A 21,278-nucleotide genomic window follows, 5' to 3' on the forward strand; every position below is an offset into this window, starting at 1 on the left:
ATGGTATGATTGTTCACTGGTAGTCATTATTGTTGTCACAGTCAGAAGCACCAGCCAAGAATATAGGGGTGTTCTTGTACTTGTTTCTCTACACTTGCAGCTTAGAAGACTGATTTCTGAAGTGCTGATTTATTCCTCCAGTCAATCTCATTGCAGAACAGAGTTTTGCATTAGCAGAAGATACTATTTTCAGTCTCTTTTGAGACGAATCTGGGGTTATGATTGTCTCTGTACTCCCCAGTATGATACAGCCTCTGCATCTCTCGTAGCTGTATATGGAGGCTGCTGCTGTTGGCTGGCTTGGTATTTAGTTTGTTAGAATATAGAGATGGAAATCAGTCATAGATGCTCACAGAGTGGTACTGTGGGTTTTGGGTCTTAGTGTTTTGAACACATGTCTTTTTAAATGTTAGTAATGTTATAGTTGCTGCTGGAACAGTCGTGTGAATGTAGTGGTGGTTCATAGCTGGACTGTTGTAATGAGGACAGTGCATCCAATGGGCAGCTGGAGATTTCACAAAACATATTTTGTAGAAATCTAGCAGTGGGATTTCAGACAGTGAGTGTGCTGTTGTTTATGGTAATGTTGATTATGAATAATATTCTTTACTGCTGACAGGGAGCTGGTAGCCCAAGTCTCTGTTAAATAAAAATTATTATATGAAGAACAGCCACACCCACTCAGGCCAAAATGTGTTGTGACCAGTCACCTTATGTAGACAATTCAGTGAATCTCTGTTTCCTTTCGTGTAAATTGCTGGTAGGTGGCTGAGGACTGTAGTAGCCTTGAAAGATGAATTAGCCAGTAAAACAGAAACAAGGTAAGGATTGCAAGGTAGCATGGCTTGCACCATTTCTGTGTGCTATGCCTGTTAATTAGGTAAAACAAAGGCTGCTGGATTTTGACACCATGGCTCAGGGTTAATACTGCTCCTCTTTGCAACCTCTGAGGTGTAATTACTATGGTGGCTACCTTTCCTAAATTGTTTGCATTTTTTCCTCCTGTGATCTACTGTCTTAAAAAATTAAGTGTATGCTCGTAAATACATCTTCTTTTCACACGAGTAGATCAGATAGTCTCTCTGCCAGAACTTTTTGTCAGCCAGAGCTTCAGATAAAGCTGAAAATCTAAATATTAGTGCTCAAAGATACTGACCAAAGAAGGAAGTAGACCATATTTTAATTAATATGTCATAGCTGATGAGAGACAAGGACATTTTGGAACTTTAGAAAGAATAAAAGTTACTTCTCAGGAATGAAGTTTTGTGCATGATTGTAATACCTAGAACTGGTAATTTTGGGTGTACAGCACTGAGAGATCTCATTTCCCCCTTTCTTAGATACTTCAAATCTATTTACTGAAGTGTTAGAAATAATGATGTTATATTCTGTACATGAACAGAGTTAAGAGTGATGTTTCAATTTGATACTGAAATCATAAATATTATGAATTATTCAAATCTTGCTGAATAATGATGAAACAAACAGTCAAAAGTCATAAAAAAAATACCTGGCTAAACAAGCATACAATAAATAAAGTGTCCAGCTGAGTGAGCCTTTCCTTCTTGTTTCTCCCTCATCCCTGGCACACGTTAAGCATAACTTGTACTCAGCCAATACATTTCTGAGCTGTATTTGTAGAAGGTCAAGTTCTGTCTTCCTCTGTGTTTCGATTTTTAGATGTCAGCATATGCTTCTAAAAAGCTTGACTTTTCCCATAAATGACACTCCTCTCTAGTTACTGAAATACTACAGGTGGGAAAAGTTTAGTATGTTAGTGTTCAAAGAAAAGAAACAGTGTCATGTGGATTAGCTAATTCACATTCAACTATTTTAATTTAAAATCCTGGTTTGGTGTGTATATTGTTTGGCCTATAACATAGCAAATTTTAAATGCAGCAGTGTTTCACCAACAGGTGAAATGTGTGTGTATATTAGTTTGTTTAGTGAGTGCTAATGAAGTCTTTGCAGGAAAGATCTCTCAGGAGGCGTCTGTGAGTCTCCCTGTCACTGTGGTCCTTGTCAAAACCCACTGTGATTAAGCCATTCAGTTGTGCAGAAATTAAGAGAAGAGTTCGCCTTATATTGCCTCATAATAGAGTATTTCAGCCTGATGCAGTGCTCCTAGCCACTGTGCACAATTCAACTCTTAAGAAGCACTGATGGGATTTAACTGGGATTAAACCCCAGCACTGCCCACTTACACAAATGGCCAGAAAGCCATCCTACCCCCTACTAGGTGCCCAGTGCTGTCATGTGGTGCCCCTTCTGTTAACCTCAGAAATCCCTGAGCACAGACTGAGTGTAATAGGCTAATTGTCTCTCATTTGAGAGATAAACGCATCCTGAATGGTAAAGCTGGAGCTACAGAGATGTTGTATCCTGCCCAGGTGCATGAGAAGTAGCTATACAGGAGAATATCAGAGGAGACAGACATACCATCTCATCTGAGAGAGATGAGAGATCTTCGCTGGAGGTTTTGAAAATAGTGATGACGTTTTCAGGAAAGGAAGCTTCCAATATATTTTTTTTTTCCCCACACACTTTCCTGCAGATTTATAGGACTGAAAAAAGCTTGTGCCTACCTGTGTGGAATTTCTTCGGCTGAAACAATTTGTCTGAGGCTTTTCAGGATATTCTTTATTATTTGTATGTATTACTTGAGTGTAAACACTGCATTTGAAGCATATAAGCTCCTAAGGGCTTTTCGGATTCCAGAGTAGATATGCTGTGATTCACATAGTCTTACTATGTGTCCAGCTTTCTGAGGCAGCCTTTAAAAGCTGTTACAGCCTTTAAAAGTCAAGACCTTGCTACTTCAAGTGCCTGTGACACTTTGCTCAAGTGGAAGTTTGCACAAGGGCATAGGCCAAACATGCTGATCTTTCAATTTTTCCTGCCTGGTCTCTCGCCTGGAAGGTGATTATCTCAGTGATAAGCTAATTGACTTCTAATTTCTGAGGCATTTCAGGATGGAGTATATGCATGCAAAAGGTACTTTGGAGAAAAACTGCAGAACGAGCAGTCTGGTTTGCATTGGTTTGAATTTTGGATTATTGCATTTGCTGGTTACATGTCTCCTGTATACTCGCTGCCTTTCCTGTAGACAGCTGTAACAATCGCATCTCTGTAGCAGGGAGCCCCTCCTCTCTGTCTCATAGCCCTTTGTTTTTTTAACATTTGAATTCTTCAGAGGAAAATGGCAAAGTCGGTGAGAGATCAGTTAACACTAAAATACAAGTTAGTTATTGCCGCCCGCAGCCATGGAATGAAGACAGTCGTTTTCTAGAGGAGCTTACCTTCCTGCTCACATGTAGCTTCAAGGCTCTTAGCTCACTGCCTTAAAAGATTGATCTCGATTTTATGATGCTTTTAATCAGTATTGTTTGCCAGGGATTAGAGGCGTCATCGCAAATCCTGTCTCCTCCAGGGCCTGGTGCTGCTAATGCTGTCCTGTATATCTGTGCCTGTGGCTATCCCTGTAGCAGGCTAGTGAAAGTTTGGCACGACATCTAGCCATGAAGACAGGCTCTTCTCACATGCCCGAGGACTGATCGTGTGGGTGGCATGTGGCAGCACTGTTGGGTCTGCTCAGTTCTTCCTCATCCTGGCAGGGCTGGCTGCATGGCTGGCTGGTGTTTAAGGGTTTTGCAGCTAGTCTTAGAAACCTGTTTCCTGGAAAGATCATAGCACAAAGCCTGTACAGCAGATTTTACTTAATAGTTTTGGAGTATGTTAACGCAGCATATTGTATTAAGCAAGCAGCTTCAGTCGTAACTCTGGACCGTTGTGCTCCTCTCAACTCATTGTGAGCTCTGATGCTGCAATTTTTCCCCATTCCCTATCTGCTTTTAAACATTGTATATTTAAAAATCAAAGTTGCATTTGTAGTCAAAAACATTACTGGTAAACCTGTTTGGTCCCGTGTCCTGTGTCTTCCCCCCCCCCCCCCCCCCCCCCCCAGCTCTCATATTTTCTATTTTTGTTTCAAGGAGTTGCTATTTTAAATATTGATCAATAGTTGCTTCGTTTATTGTCAGTATATGTAGATGGTATATGTGGCAAAAATACTGGCAAGTTGCTGAAAGGTCAGAAAGGAAAGATAGTGAGTTATTTTTATCCAGTAAAAAATAGTTATTTATTAAGTTTCCAGTCAAGCCCTGTTTAACTTTGTTTACATTTTTATGTCTCCAAGTTTTGTCTGCAGAGTCTCAGAATGCTTATAATCTAGTTACGAAAATCAGGGTTTTCTTATATGGAAGTTGTTAAGAATTTGTTGGTAAGAAACTTTGAAAAGCCTCCCTTGCCAGCAGACAGCCTGCCAGAGAGAAGGCTCCACCTTTTTTACAGTTAATCACATTTATTAGGCAACTTGAATGCACTGTGAGGGTGGTGTCTCATTTCCCTGGGTGGCCACATCGAGGAAGCTGTGATAAGAGCTGTCACCCTCTTTGATACACCTGAAGGAGAGAGGGGAGATAGAATCATGCCTGTCTCTTTACATGAATGTGATTCAAACCACACTGAAGAAAACTGCACTGTTCTTTTTCTGTGCTTGGAGTGGCAACTCTCATCTCACTACAAAACATTGAAAAAGTGTATGAGAAAGAAAGAGCGAAACAAAATTGTTCCTTTTCTTAGCCAGGCTATGTCAACACCATGTACATAAGCGTGTCTGGGGATGGCTGTTGGGTGGAGCCCTTACAACCTGGATTTGTTATCCTGCAAAGCAATCTCCTGCTTTACAAACTGGACAGTTGAAATAAACAGGACAAGGACAAGATGGGCTGTGTGCCAACAGGGTTGTGAGGTGACTGTGTGTGGCAAACAGCTCACCGTGGCTGTGGACACAGTTCCCTGGGCAAGGCTAGCAGAAGTGTTTAAATGGCAGTTGTGATAGCTCTTTGCCTGGAGTCTTTAAATCCTCCCTGCATGTCAGAGCTAACAAGCTCCCAGACTGTTCAGAGGGAAGGCATGGGCCAGCGTTTTCCTTCTGAATACAGAAGCAATTTGCACCATGTTGTCCAACTTATTCCTGCTCACCACAGTGGAAACGGCTAGATAGGACACAGGCTAGAGGGGATGGAACGCGACTCCTTATCCGCATCCTCCTTTTCTCCTTCCACAGAACATACGACCCTGTTCTGACAGCTTAGGTCTGATTAATGGGCTTGGAGCCCACAGGTGGCACAAAGCCTTTGGGACTGGAATTCAGTGGGGTGTCTAATTCCAGATGAAAGGACACACAACAGATCCTTAAATCTGTGGGAGCTGACTGGGGTAACTGTTCGTATGGCAGCAGCTTGTGTTCAGACAAGACACTGTCTCATCACATTTATTTTGAAAAGGAGATTAATCTTATTGAAGAGCATTAAGGAAAACTGCCTTCAATTATTACTGCCAATATTTACTTGCAACTGGAAAGCCAGTCCTTGGCCTGTTACCATTTGAATACTGTAGGATTAGACAGTGCCACTGCAATGTATTTGCAAGCTCTTGCCATAGCTTTGACTCTTACTGGTAGCCTGCTGAAGGCTTACCCCAGCCACAGGGAATCTCATTGCAGGACTGTTGCTGTACAAAGCTGGAGTGAAAGATCCCTCAGCCAGCATGCAGGATACACACGCTGCCGAAAGAAATGAGAGCAATATTCCTTAGTGTAGGCTTCTGGATTTGTAACTAGACTTTGGTCTTTTTCTGGATGCCCAGCTCTTACGAGTGGGATGGTAGAGAGGATACTACAGATGTCATTCTGCTTCAGAAAGCTTATTAGTACTCCAGCAGGATCCAGAAATCCCAGAGCAGGATTATGGCTTCATTGCCTGAGGTCTGTGCAGAGGTCATACAGAAACATAGTGACTACCTCAGAGCTGGCTTCCTCGGCTGCCGTGGGAGCAAGTGTAACTTGAGGGGCAGCGTCAGGGGATGCATGGATGCTTGTAAATTTGGCTGGTTATTTCTGATCAATAAAGATGTGTAAGCAAAACTGACTGGAAGCATCTCCAATACTCCTTACCTCATTACTGTGTCTTACAGATTAAGTTAACTACCTGGAAGCTAGAGGGCTGCTAGAGAAGTAATATACTACTGACAGTTAATAATTCAGAGTCTGAGGGTGGTATTCTTCTCTAGTCACACATACTGAATGAGCTGCAAGGCTAACCTCCATGCAGGAAAGTTGCCCGGAGTGTGGCATGCAGTGCCTTTGTTTCTGTAGAGTTCCACAATGGAGAAACAGTCCCAGCTGCTCTGACAAACTGCAATTCAGGGTGAAGAAAAGAGCTTTTTCTGCATGGTGCCATGCAGCATGCCAGAATCCACTAAGCTTTAAGTGTGTTTAATGGATGTGAAACAGCTCCTTAAGGTTTTATTTATGAAATAAATTAAAATTAGAATTCCTTATTTATGAAACCTTTGACATGAAGAGAAATGTTCATCTCTTGAATGAATGAAAGTATCTTTCCGTATGTGATCTGTCTTACATTTTACACAAGTACACTTAATCAATTTTGGAATTCGGCATAAAGAGTATCAAGAACAAATGGTAGGAAGGTACTGGGTCTGGCAGTCTGGAGCTTATTTTTAAGCTGATTGAAGAAAATTACTTTCCAAAGATAGATTCATGGTTAGTCTCCTGTAGGGTCTTGCTTATGATGTCAGGACTTTCCCTGAATGCGAAGCATTCCTCTCCTGAACTATGTGTATATAGAAGTAATGAAATCCGATTAAGGCCAAAAAGCAGGTTTGTCTGCTACTACTGCAGGCTGGCATATTTGCTGCAAGTGATTTTTAGAGTTGTTCTCCTTGTAACGTTATTCTCTTCCAGGACACAAGGAAAATCCTATAAATCTTCCAGTCTTCCAGTTACCCTGGGTCACGGAGAGGTCCTTGAGCATTAGGTGACCAGTTGCTCTGATTGGCAAAGAGCATGTGCAGGATTGGGAGATTAAAGCAGCTGGTGTAGTACAAAATAATTTAACCCGTAATTCGCAGACTGCCTGTTCACTCAGCAATGTCCAGCTCTTTCTCAGTGCATACATACAGTAGGGTTAGATCAACTTACTACTTAGCATATTATGTTGTTGTGTCATCATCCTGCCTTGTTTTTCTAATTATTAATGCAATTATAATTTCTGAAAGTGATTTTAAATTCCATGTATGGGTGAGTCTGAAGGAATTGTTAACCGATTAAGCCTCTAAACCGCTGATCAGTGCCACTATAATTCTTAAAAATTAAGTTCTAGCTCTAGTTTCTGTGTGGACGTTTGCCATGCTATTTTGGTTTTCTAAATTTTCTAAAAATTTGACCCACTGATCAAGGACAGTTTCACTCATTGAAAATACTGTTGTTCTTGGGGTTGTTAGAAGACAAGTGCGCTTGCTCTTGCGCTTTTTTTTCCCTTTTAATGAAGTAATTACTTCAGTAAAAAAAAAAAAAAATTGGACAATACTATCCTGGCCGCCCGTGCCACAGAAGCACTCCTGTTGTACTAACACGAGACCTTTCTTGTGCCTTCAGTATGTCAGGAAACAGTCTGGGAGGTCTTCAAGACATTCTGGGATAGACTGCCAGAGCGTGAAGAGTATCACACCTGGATGAGCCTGTGTGAGGAAGGCATGATGAGTATCTTTGAAATGGGCACAAACTTCAGTCAGTCTGAGGAGCACCGAAGTCTGATTGTGAAGGTGGGTGCAGCACCTGATTGGTGTTTTCTTGGAAGCAAGGTCATAATGTCCCACTGCAATGTGCAACTTAGCATATTGCAGGTTGTAATCTGTGGAGCCCTTAAAACGCACAGACATGAGTATCCCAGCTCTTGGATCCGTAGTTCTGAGATGAGTTCCAAAAACAAAGTTATAGCTGATCTGATTGAAGGAAAAACCATGATGGTGAAGAGACCATTATCTTCAGTTAGGTATGTTCTAGACAAGTAAATGATGTCTAGATCCCTTGTCTGAAAAGGCAGCGTGACATGAGGCAGGCTGTGGTGCAGCACTCCCTGCGGCATGTAGCAGCCTTCCTGCTCTGACCTGCACACGCAGGTGCCTTCAGCCCAAACAGCACTGCAGAGCTGGAAGTTCTGAGCAGTGTCTCTGATGTTACCAAGATTATGGCAAAATTACCTGTTTGGTATTTTGTGTGGCTGTAGGTTTGCAATGTCTGTGCACTGCAGTCTGACTGAAAAGAGTGTGGCTATAAAAAGCTTTGGTGTCCTATGAAGGCAATTGGTAATATTGTCACCATGGGGGAGTTGCAGAGGTTAAAATCAGTATATGGCTATAAAAGAACTAAATAAAAAATTGCTGAATGCCTTGGTAAATTTTCTGCTATTTCAGTTGAAGCGAGATTATTATAGCTTAAAGCAAATAAAGGGAACATTAAGCTAAACTAAAGCAGCCTATATCAAATGAAATGATGAAGATGTCTTTTCAGGTGTTTGTGAATTATAAAATTAAGCGCTTAACTTTGTACACATCCAAGATACAGTAAATATCCTAATTTCTCTGGTTGAAAGGCTATCTTAAAATGTATGGTGGCTTATGGGTCATCAAGATTACAATGTCTTCTATTTTTGCAAGCTAATGGATGAGTAGTTTTATGAAACTTAGAAGTCTTAAATGTTTGATCTCGTAGAATCAGTGATGCTCTGCTAGTATGGATGTGCTGATGTTTTTCCTTTCTGCTTTTTTATGGACTCCTATGCTAGGAATGTGCACTAGGGAATGTGAATATAAAACCCATTGTGGGTAATGGAGAGAGGTGGTGTTTCTTTCTGAGCCTGCATGTTAGCCTTCACAGGGGAATGCTAGCCAAAGTTTGCCTCTGATGTCTGGTGGTATGTTGTCCTTAGAAGACTTTGCAAAAAGGTGGAGACAAGTAAAGTTCATGTGAACTTTTTATGTGCATAGTGAATGTATCATTGCTTTATGTAAGATTTTGGCAGTGCGATGATCTATAGTGGGAGCTTATTAAAAGAAATCAGGATGATTCTTGGAAGCAAGGATGATGCATCTAACTTCCCACTGCTGCTTTACTTTTTTGGGTATGGTCGGAGTGTCGATTTAATTGTTAACTTTAGTATTGGCTCACTCTTTCTTGTAGGTGCTCACATACAAAATGCTTGTCAGTGTGTGAAACCTCTTTAAAGCAGCTCTGAGAACATTAAGTCCAAACAAATGCAGCAGTTACAGCTCTGGTTTTAAGAACATTCTGCTAGTTGCTTGCACTGGTCTAACGTGATAGTAAGAGCTGGGGTTCAGCTGATGGGACCGAGTGCACTTTCGAAGGCACTGTGTCCTACCCTCTTGTTCTTTCCACTTTCACCAGCTAAGGTGACCAAGTTGTATGGCTAAGCCTTTTCCATACTTGTAGGATTTTTTTTTCCTCTCGTTACAGCATGTTCATTCATTTGTCCGTGGTTAGCTGTTGCCTTTTTTTTTTTTCTTTCATTACTTAGGTTTGATATATAAAGTGCTAAGCACTTCTTACCAAAGGGCTGCCACATTTCACAGTGCGCTCAGTACTCTGTAGCATGTGTGTGTGATATGTGTGAAGAGTCCACACTCAGTTACTTAAAAGGAAGACTCACTTCTGCCTGGCACTGTGGAAAAGCAGCATACATGGTTGGCAGTAGTTCTTTGTCTGGCCATTGCATACCTCATTATATACCGCTTGTTTCTAATCCTCCTCTGCTGTCCAGTGTCTCTGAATTGTCTGTGATTAACTTCAAGAGTTTAATTTAGAGCCTGCAGCAGATGAAAGCATTTCTGCTTTTCTTTTGGTATATATTGGCTATTACTGCCGTAGCATTGACCTGCCACCACTTGTGTATTATGCATGTTGGCAGTTTCTGGCAGTCTTATTCCAGAGTGTCTTTCTGTATTACTTTTTAGTAGGTAGGACATGAAATTCAGTTTTTAGTAGTGCTGCATGCCATGAATTTTCCCTTTCTCTCTCAAAAGGAGTTAATCATATCTGAAAATTAAGCAAAATAAATCTGTGGGGTTTGCTCTCAATAAATAATAATTCAGCAAAATGATTGCTTTCCTCTAATCCCTGATAATCACTGTTACACACCTACAGATGTTGCAATGTCTGCTCCAACGTGGCTTAGTTCACGTAAAGAAAAATTCTATTTATTCTATAAAGAAAAACTCTTGCTTTTGACACACTTTCTTACTGGATATCAGATGGGTCTTGGACCAGCTCTGATCCCAGCTCTCATATCATACTTCTTTTTGTCAGGAAAAATGTTGTTCAATCTCTAACAGTCCGTCAAAAAGACTTGACTAATCTGGTGGAGATGAAGGCATACATAGCTGGAATTTGCTTGTTTGCCATCAGATGGCTTTTGCTGGTACAAGAGGTGTGGCTCGGAAGGCGAGGCTTGTGCTGCTCTGCAGTAAGCAAGCTGTGTGCCATATGCCGTCTTGGAGAATCGAGGCCTGCCATGGTGCAGTTGCATGTACATGGGTGTATATATACGCATTTATACAGTAATATATAATACATATACTCAGTTTTCATTTGATTCTTAAAGCAAATACTTCCCAGATTTTCAGAAGGAGCATATGAACAGATTTATGCCAACCATAAAATAATTAATTTAAATATTTTTTTTTTTCTCCAAATTGTGATCATGTTAAATGAAAGTACTTTACATAGGAAGATTACTAACCTAACTAATTTATTTGGATATTAAATAGGTTTAAAAAGTGTGGGATTATGTTATCCCTCCATATCTTTTCTAATCTTGGCAGAAATAGAAAAGGAGAAGGTAATTCTAGTCCAAAGGTAATTTTTGTTTGCAGTATATTTCTTTGTATAAATGTTCCTTCATATAAATTAACTCAGCTTATGTTCCTTATTGCGTAGCTGTATTTCGGGGGAAGCATAACTCTGTGTTACGCAGACTATCCTCATTCACCCCATTCACACAGCAGTTCTACACTTTGGGTCATGTGTGTCTACAATTCTTATACTGCCAAAACTTGCCTTGTCTGTGCCCTATGACTGGCAGTATTCACACTTGCACTAGATGATTTTTGAAAAATCCAAGAGGGGAGAAACACCAGGAAAAGAAACTGTTGTTTTCCCAGATGCCTCGTACTTCTGGCTGTGAGATTGTGCTGGTTTGGCAGCAGCGCTTTAATCTGTGCTATTCATAGGAGCATTTGCAGCTGGCATATGATATACTTTGTAAGATACCCACATAGTTGCTGGGCACATTTTTTACTTTATAAATAACTGAAATAATGCAGCCATTCTGGAGTACAGGTGAAACTGTTTTGACACCTGCCATCCTGAAAGCAGGATTTTGTGCAAATTGCTTTAGATGATGCTGCACTGCATGCTTAAGTGTGAAGGAACAAAACTAAAAGAACAGAAGGTGTGAAAAATGTGGAGTGGTAGTAAGAACAAAGATATTTTCAAGAGGTTTAAAAAAGTATGTGTAAAGCACACCCTTATCTAGTTTGTGGTCCTTTAAAAAAGAAACAAAAAACTACCAACCAAAACCAACAACAAACCCCACCAAAAAGCATGATGTGCAGAATACACTGTAAACTTTCAGCTTCTGTTGAAAGCTGCTGGTGAGTACCTTTCACCTTATGACTACCTTGCAAATACCTTGATTGTGTACATTTTTTTTATGGAGCCTTAGGTGATTTCACATTAACTAATAGTATATATATGCTCATATAGCAAGAAATGATGTCAGGTCTTGTTATACACATAATTCATAAATGTACTGTGATTAGAAGAGAAGGAAAAATATATTTCATTCAGCAAAACAAGTAGATAGACTGCTATGTGTATCGGCTAGAGGAATGAAAAAGTGACAATCAATATGCAGAATACATTCGATATTGCTCTGTGGCTGCCAGGTTCCTGCTGGCAAGAGAGGTTCTCTGAACTCCATGATTCCCCAGCCTTTGGCTGTTAGTTGTAGCAATCTTGGAATCCTTATTTCTGAAAGAGAGAAAAGAGAAAGCAAACAAGGGGAATGTAGGTAATAGTGAAGAGGTAACTTCCTGCTGGTGCGTGACACACAAGTCAGGGCTGTGTTTGCTGCTTAACGCTGGTGATGAAGTAGTACCTGCCACCACAAAGAGCTGCAGGAGCTAGTCCATATGAATTATTAGTTCAGTGGATATTTTGAAATAGGTCGGATAATATTCCTTGATGGGTGGAGGAAACCTAAAATATTGATGGTCATACTCATCTGTTTAACTGCCACATATCCAGTTAAGGCGTGGTAGGCTGAGATAATTGTTGTGACCTTTCTGTTCATCAGAGTGCTTAAAGCAAGCTGCCCACCGGCTTGCATGACTGTCATTGTTCTGTTGGGCAGTTGATTTGGGGTCATTTTTTAATTTGTCAAAATCCTGAAACTTGACGTTTTATAGTTCCTGGAGAATTCAGGAAATTTGGGTTTTACGAAGAGACTCTGATGGAAGCTGGAGGTAGGTAGACCTTCATGTTTCCAATACAAGTAGAATCTCCTCCCTGAGTCCATAGCAAAATGCAGCTTGAAGCGTGATGCTGCGATGTTCCCATCATAAAATTCTGTCTGTATCCCACGTTTCCAGTGTGGGCATGTAATAGGGCAAATCCATCCTTTATGGCAGATTATATATCCCAATCTCTATTTCTCCAAACTTCAATCAAATTTCAGAAAATAAAGTTTTAATGAGTTGTCATTCCTTGTAGATCTGATGAGAATCTACAACAACAAGGCATGTTGAGAAAATCTGTCATGAGAAATGAAAAACGAAGACAGTTCATGTAATTTAAGTCATTGAGCAGATACCTATACCTCCTGAGGGCTCGTATATAAATAAATACTCAGCTGTATCTGCTGAGGCTCAATGTGTATAACAAAGCATGTCTGAACAGTGCTGGGGAAGTGAGGTGTGACAACATGTATTAGGTCAGGAATGCTTTCCAAAGGAAGCAGGTCTACGTGGGTTTTGGTTGCTGGTGAGAGGGATATTTGTGCTATTGCGCATCTCTTCATGGGGCTGAGGGCCAGGAGTTAAAGGCAAGGAGTTTGTAGCACGCTTTGTCTGAGAACCAAAAGGCAGACAGTTTCCCCAGGAATCTCCAAAACTGGAACAGGAGATGTTCACCTACCAAAAGACAACTCAAAAAGCTCCTGGGACAAGGTACAAAACCTGCAGTTGTGTTGGCTCAGCAGGACCTTTGTTCAGTATTGACCTTTCAGCCCATCAGTAGCTCTACCTGTTTCATTGTGTTTGGAGCACAGCCTTAACTACTCAGTGACAGACCAGGATAAAAGGGGCAGAAGGCAAAGATGTGCCTTAATGGGTAGCATAATGAAACACCTCCTTGGCATGCTGAAATGTGCACGTAGCAATGTGAAGTATGTGACTTTGTCTGAACTCTGAGCTGCATTCAAAGGTGAGATGTAGCACCCCAATGATGCGAGTAATTTGTAACCACTTACTCCTAGTGCTGTCGTTTCTGACCACTTCGTGAAGTAGATGATTGTCTTCCTAAGGTTCCTGAGGCAGAAAGACCTTTTCTGCTGTGTCACTTCTTCCTGTTCAAAGGTCTTCCTTGCTAAACATTGTCTTTCTCTGTTTAATCAAATGTTCCAGCATCTTTTTGATTGCTGACTTAGATACCTTAACATTTTTTTCTTTGCATAGAACATCTCCAGTTTCTTCTAAATCTTTAAAAAGCAGATCTCATCTGACCTTTCACACACCCCATTCCCCTTTACAGATGCAACACCGATTTATTCTGTTGCCTTCCTCTGAGCTATTCTGCTGGATTTCCTTCACCCCCTTTCTTATCCCCATGCTTACTATTGTCCTATTGACTTTGGCTCTTTCTTTTTGCATTGCAAGTTTTAGCCTCCTATAACTTAGAGGAAAAAAACCCCAAACCTTCATCAGATACATGCAAATAGATTAATTAGTTCCAGTTGCTTCTCCGAGCCTTGTCTCAGCTCCCTTTCATCTCTTAAGCTCTGTCTGTGTTAATTCTCTCTGGTCACTCTCCTCCAGTTCCAGCCTAAATCTTCCTTTTCGGTCTCGCTGACACCTGGCACAGCACAGAAACTAACAGCTGTGAAGCCTGTGCTCATCTCTTCCCAGGCAGAGCTCAGAAAGGATGCTTCATCCTCATCATCCTTGTCTGATCAGCTCCTTTACTTGGCAAATCCGTAGTTCTTGCTTGTTTTCCTTATTTTGCACCTCATTTCTAGATAGCGCTGCCTAACACACATGGAAGAATCCCTTCTACATTGAGAGTTCACCTCTGCTGTGGAACCAATTCCTCTGAGACAGACTGGACCCTTAGCTTGTTTCTGACACCTTTCCATGGATCTCTAGCCTTCATTTCAAGTTTAACATGGCTAAAACAATTTCTGTTCCACTAAGCTTTCCCTGCTCTCTCTGTCCTTACTCACTGTAGACCATGTTTCCACTTCCTTTGCCAGGGCTGTGCCTCAGAGCACTGCTCTCCATCCCAGCCTTTCCCTCCAGCTTCAGTCTGGGACATTGGCACCCATTTCCTTGGATTACCCCCAGTGCTTTGGCCTTGCCTCAGGGAGTGTGGTTCTGCCACACAGCGCGGTGAGGAATCGGGACAAGCAAGGAGAGAATCGTTTCTTGGTGTGACATTGCTGTTGGCAATGATGTGTACAGGTAGGTTAAAACAAACGTGCTTGGTACAGTCCTATGCAGATGGGATTAAACTAATACGAGAATATTTAATATTTCCTTGACATTTCCTCCACCTTTTTCTCCTACCTGAAATTATCTCCAAGATGTTTTGTCTTCTGTGCATAACGATAGTCTGTTAGGATCAGACAAGAGTATCCTATAAAACTGATTTTCTGCAAGTTCCTTGAAGCTCATCCCTGCGGTCTGTCTGGCATGTGCTTTGTGGTCTTGTGGTAGCCTGCATTGAATATTATGGACTCTTGGTCATTCGTGATAATTTTGCATTATCTAAAATGGTGGTATGTGTTGAGAAGGGGAAGTGCTAGAGCAACTGACACAAAATTCATCTCCCAGCTTTAGAAGAATTGGTATAATACTGTTATGAAGGTCTCGCTTCAAGAGAATTTTATACAAAGCATCTGCCAGAGGTAGCTTCACTGTGTAAAAGCCATCTCCTTGAGCTTTGGCGTGGTGCTGCTGCTGCTGTGGAACTATTTATAGAACATTTCAAGTATTCAAAGGGTAGAGATGTTAATTAATCCTTGCATTTCCTTGTGCGGTGTGTATGTTTATGACTACATCCTGTTAATGAGGGATTGGAGCCAGAGAGTCAAGGTGGTTTGGCAAAGACTATTGTATACTAAATAAGAAGCTTGCAAATTAGGCATTTGAGAGAGAGGAAGGTAATCATGTTACGAACTTGCAGACTATGCCAGCTTAGCAATAGGGGGATGCTTCATTTTTACATTCTCAGTAGAAAAAACCCAAAGCAACAAAACTAACATTTAACACTATAAAAAACAAGTCTGGTATTTCAGTCTGTAGGACTGATCCAAAATGTGTGAATCTGCTTTTCAGCTCTCTGCAGACTGCAAGAGACTGAAGACTGGGTTTTGAGATCATACTTCCCTTTTGAATTTACTGTAAAACCGAAGATTTAATCTGTTACACAAAGCTGCAAGATGATAGTCATCTTTGTGCAAGCTTTGCATTGGCATATGAGTTTTAATGGATGACTGATAATTCTTTTATGAACTCATTTGTAATTTACAGTTCATGCATTTTTGTTGATGATTTTGCGATAGCTGCACAGCATTGTATAGCAACCAAAGGTCAGGGTGACAATATTTATCATAATTTGTCAGTGCTGCTGTTGAATCCAGTTGGAGATTTTGTCAGAGAAAGCATGGTGAAAAGTCAGGTCATTTAAACAGTAATCCTGTAAAGTTATTTTGTTTCTCAAAACGTGATTTGCAATGAAGAGAGAATATTCTGTCCTGAACTAGGTGAATTAAGAAATAATCCAGCTACCCTACACAGAGGCAGTCATTCAATGGCAGTCATACAATATTAGGCTTCTCTAGTTTACTGCAAAATTGGATGATGATTTAGTAATTTGTTGCCTTTTTTTAAACTGTAGATGTGGAGATGGTGCGTCACGTTTGTTATTCTAGGCCTTGGCCATTAAAATAATAATTTGGCATTTCAGATTTGGTTCTTGTAAGTTGTTCTTACAATTTATTGAATGGCAGACTGGGAAATAACAAGACATACTGGTTAAGTCCTGGGACCCCGGCTTGGGAAGGCTGGGCACCAGCAGCTTCTGGGCTGCCCTGCAGCAGAGCTTTGGCTGAGGGTCTCTGCCCTGTCCCTCAATGGAGCCATCAGGACTGTGCCGACCTCTGCTGTCAGTGCCTTTGGAGGACCAGTGAGGAACGCTACTGGGTGCAGACTACCTGCTGGTATTAAAAAGGTGTGTAGGGACCCTAATAACCACATTGTTTTTAATAGCACCTACAAACTGCCCTGACTGACTGAATATGGAAGAAGGTGTCTTTTTCTAATGAACAAACATGTTTTACTATGTGGGCTACTACTTAACTTTCCAAAAGCTTGTAGAGGGGGAATCAGTCTCTCTGTACCTTGCAGATCCCAGCACCCCAAAGCTGAGTACAAGCACTGTATAGAGCAGTGTAATGACCCCTTAAAAAAAAGCATACCTGAAGTCCAGTAGTTTTAGTGGCCCTGCGTTAGATTTTTTTGCTGTAGACCACCTAGTTTTGCTATCTTCTTTGTCACTTAAAACTGGTCTCACTGTGTCTTAGTTTTTCGTAATAAAGTGTCTCCAAATACTCCATTTAATGGACTTGCATAATAAAGGTTGGCCAAAGGACAGGCTGAAAAGCAAACTAACTGAAATTTATATATTGGCATGCCATCCTCAGGCTGATATCCGGGCTGCCTGCTGTTCTACCTGCAATCACACTGTCCTCAGATGTGCTGGAAAGAAGAGAAGGGTGGTCTTTGATGTGGCTCCAAATCAATAAAGACTGAATTTATATACTTCCTTAGAAATGCAGGTGAAGAGATTGAGAAGGCTAACCTGCTCAAAAAGTCTCTTTTGCCTTGTCACCTCTCCTTCACAAAATGAACCATAGGATAGCTTGGAGTGGCAGTCCCTAGGGCACTAAATACAAATGGGTGTTCTGCAGAGAAATTTTCAGAGTTGTTGCAGTTTAACTTCAAAGTAGAGATTTGAGTTGATCCATTTTGGATTGAGTTTTTACTGAAAAATACATCTACATTGATTACGCAAAGAAAGGCGGCCCAGCAAACCACCAAAAAAATTCCTTTTTTCCCCCAAACCAGAGAGAGGCAGAGAAGTTGTGGCTGGACGATAATCCTCTGTAAGTATTTTATGTTCTGTTTACATTGGTACAGCAGCAGGGTACAGCATTATTTCTCAACATCTGTCATGCTGCAAACTGCTCAGGATCTCCTCCAGTTTTTCTGGGATTCCTCACAAACTCGCGCAATGCCTCTGTAGAACCAGTGGCACTAATACCATGAGAATTTTGATGAGAAATTATGAACTATGTAACCCTGTCTTGCTCTTTATATACCAAAAAATGCAAAAAATGTTGTCCCTGTCACTTGTATAACTATAAAGAAAGTCATTGGGCTAATCCTACTATGTTACTTTAAGCTGTAACTATACTTTCAAAATGATAGTTTTAAATCTATAGACAAGTGGCAGACATAATTCTTAAGGCTGCTTGCTTACAAGGATCTTACTGCTAATGTCTCTAAGGTGATACAACATTGTCCTGCAGAGTAATGTGGGGAAAGGCAGAAAAGCAGAGCATCTGCTGACAAACCGGGTGCTCTTCACAGCATCTATTGTTGAATTTCAGTTGTATTTTGGAAACGCAGGATAAATTTTCTTTTCAGCAGGGACTTTGTTAATAGATTCTGGACTTAGCAAATGAACACAGAACAAAGATAAGGGTGTTATTTTGGCACGTGGGAGGAAAAAAAGTGGTATGAACTGCATTTCAATCCCTTTCACCTTGTAATACTCAAATATACTTAGGGTTTGTTTGTTTGTTTTCTAGAAACTGTCCTATACGAAGGAAGCAATGGACAGGTGAGTGTCTGTGTTGGCCTTGCGTTTTGCTCTCTGGAGATAACAGCAGAGCTGAGTTATGACATTTTGTAACCTTTTCTCTCTTTTTCTTGCCAGCTCCTGCACTGATTGGTCATGTGGGTAAGTAATTCTCCATTTTTAAAGGCTCCCCATCGGTCCTTTCTCCCGTTCTTGCTGCTGCTGGAGTTGATTTGGGCACTGAAGATGAACAAAATTTGCCTTTGTGCAAAATGGCATATTGAAAAGTGTAGTGGAGAAATTCTGTCATTCTTGCATGTGAACCTCTGTCTTGGCACACTTGAAATATCTCAGCCAATGTGGGGCTTGTACTTGTGCTTAAGTATGTCATCACCTTGCTGGCTGTCGGGCACAGACGCAGCCTATTTACCTGAAGAGGTTTAGTGGGCGAAATCTATTTTGGGAAAGAGATGTGTCCATAGTTACTTGTGTTGCTTGCAGGATAACCAGAGCACTCTTTCCCAAAGGCTTTAAGGTAATCCTGGTCGTCATTGCAAAAAAGTGGAATGTTTTTGAAATGCTTTTTAAAAAAAACACTTGAGAGATGTGCTCTAGAAAGAGTTAGAAGGGAATTGGCTGCTTGTGCTCCTCACACTTTAACAAGGCAATAAAAATGAAAATTAGTCTGAACTGTGGCTTCTTTTTACCAAAGTAAACCTGAACTGAACCTGTTATTTTCATGTCTTTTTTTGAACTGAAAGGAAAACCAAGTCAAATTATTATTACTCCATTTCTACTCAGAACTTACTTAAAGTTCTAAAGTAAGTTTAAGTAAGAACTTACTAAAACTAAGCTATTATTTTTAGGACAGTTCAAACCTGACTAACCTAGTACTGAACTCACCTGAAAAATGGGCAGGTTGAATTCCCTGCTTTACAGGCCACATAAAGCTATGATAAAGATGTGTAATTCATTTACTGGGAAGAGTAATCACTTAACAGACTTTAAAAAAAAAACCACAACAAAACAGCCCAACTTCCCAAATTGGGTGTCCTCCATAATGATTTCATTACCACAGCATTATATACTAAAATTAATAAAATGAGGTGATAAGGGAAAAAGTAATTCCTAAGAGACTGGGTTCTCTGTCCTGTTGAGCTGAACACCCCTCTGCAGGCACACTGCCCGAAGCCTCCAGCTCAGCTGGAGCGTACATCTGTTCAGAACTTTCTCTGCTGAGAATGAAACGTCGACCAAACTTCTACATGCTTTTCTCTTCAAAGAGAAAATACATTAAAAAAAATAATCTTGCCGTTTTAAACTTTTTGGGTCTGATTAATTCTCATTAGCATCAGCCATTCTCTAGACGGGCTCCTTACATGAGTGGAACCACATCTTGTTTATCAGAAGATGTGAATTCAGTGATACAGTTATCTCAGTTTGAATATTGAAGACTAAAAAAATTTATCTTTCTGAAGAACTTTGAAAACCTACTGTATCCCTCTGTGTGATCATTTAGGAAATCTAGTAATTGTAGAGACATATGAAAGGAATTAGAGCCAGCACTAACAAATCTAGAGTCACTGCACTGAAGGTGGGTTGGGGTGATTAATGTTGTACTTGTGCAAAAGCCATTGTATCAAGTGCTTTGTGACAGGCTTTAAAGGCGCTCCAGGCAGATAACTGGCAAACTTCACCCAGCTTGGTTTGCTGTGGGGCTGCGTTGCATCTCTGTCAAAAACACACTGCTTCTATCCCAGTATGTATTACTTCGTATTGTTCATAGCTTTAGGATGGGATCTTTTGTTTTCACTGTCAGTTTAAAGTTTGGTTTTACTGTATCTTTTCCTCTAAAAGTTGTTGTTTATCTTGTGCTTGGATGTGATAGTGTTTTGTAGCATAGAGTGTGGTGCAGGGCTGAAGCAGTGAGGCAGAAACAGCTAGATTTGCTCTGGATAATGCAACATCAGGAAGAAATTAATGGAAATTATTTTGGCAATATTAAAAACCTCAAAATTACTCTAAGAGCATTCTGGACATCTCGGAGCGTTCATGGTTTAAGATGTGAAGCTTGTAAGCCATAGTCATATGAAAACAAAGCCATGATTGGCTGTCATGGGTAGAAGATGTCTAACTTGTGTTCCGTCAAGAGGAGTGAGTGAGCCATGTCAGTGCTGCTGGCAACCAACATTGTCATTTACTGCAAACTATACAGGGCCTCTCAGTGCACACTGGAATAAAATTAAGACCTTTTTAAAATGTTCAAAAGAGGTCAGAGTAAGTGTCCGAGCCAGGGTGGCCCGTGGTCCCTGAGGCAAGGCGTGGGAAGCCCAGTGCGGCGTCCCTCCTGTGCCTGGGGATGCCAGCGTGGCTCTGCCGTGGCCTGGGCAGCGCTGCCTGCGTGTGTGGAGGGGCTGGGCCAGTGCCGTGATGTGACCTGGCACGCTTGCCACCCATGTCAGAGCTGGGGGCTGTCCTGGTTTCACGTCTCAAGGGATGGCGGGGCTAGCCTGAAGCACCAGCTCTGGGTGTCTAGATGAGAGGTTCGAGTGAGGCGTCCCTCTTGGCAGGGAAGGACAGGCGCCCCAGAGGATGCCCCAGAGCAGGGCTTCGGTGGGATGCTCTGGCCTGCCCTCTGGCCAGCTCCACTTTCTCTGATGAATGTGCAGAAGCAGTCATTTCAGTCTGGGGGCCTGGCACTAGGTGTGTTTCTCAGTCTGTTTTCCCACTGGTAAGAACATAGGAAATTTTGCACTGGGTTATTTTCTAGAGCAGAGCCCAAGCACAAGAAACTGAAAGAGTATTTTCTTTTTGTGATCTTTGACCAAGCTTTTTCTGCTGTGAAACAATCGTTTCTCTGTAACGATTTCTTGATTTGGGGCTGATCTGGAAGGAAACACAAGGCCTTGATACCTGTTCTCACTTTAACTACACTACTTTTCTAGATTAAAGCAAAACTGTGCTGAAAGCTATGAACAGCTGTAGAACTGAAGCTGTGACTTAAGTGATTTAACACATCTCACGTGATCCTGCCTAGATGTCAGTACTGTGTATCTAGCTGGAAAAAGCTTGTTTCAGCTAGTCAAAGGCTAGGGCAGTTTTAGTGTAGCTTGCAGAAAGGTGGCTTGTACTTGTGTAACTTCCCAGAATAACTCCCAATCCGGCATTACTGACAGTTGTGTAACAGCAGGATGGAAGT

At 41.2% G+C, this 21,278-nt stretch overlaps 1 protein-coding gene across 1 annotated transcript in view; it reads left to right on the forward strand.

Moving 5' to 3' along the window:
- The window catches only part of IMPG2 (interphotoreceptor matrix proteoglycan 2), a 62,295-nt gene that overhangs the window by 8,995 nt on the left and 32,022 nt on the right, over window positions 1–21,278 (forward strand). Inside the window, exons 3-5 of the mRNA XM_037378326.1 lie at window positions 7,520–7,686; window positions 18,090–18,121; window positions 18,218–18,241. Coding sequence (XP_037234223.1) covers window positions 7,520–7,686; window positions 18,090–18,121; window positions 18,218–18,241 — 223 coding nt within the window. The remainder of the gene's footprint in view (window positions 1–7,519; window positions 7,687–18,089; window positions 18,122–18,217; window positions 18,242–21,278) is intronic.

Source organism: Falco rusticolus, chromosome 2 (genome assembly GCF_015220075.1).
Source record: "Falco rusticolus isolate bFalRus1 chromosome 2, bFalRus1.pri, whole genome shotgun sequence".
Taxonomy (NCBI): Eukaryota; Metazoa; Chordata; class Aves; order Falconiformes; family Falconidae; genus Falco; species Falco rusticolus.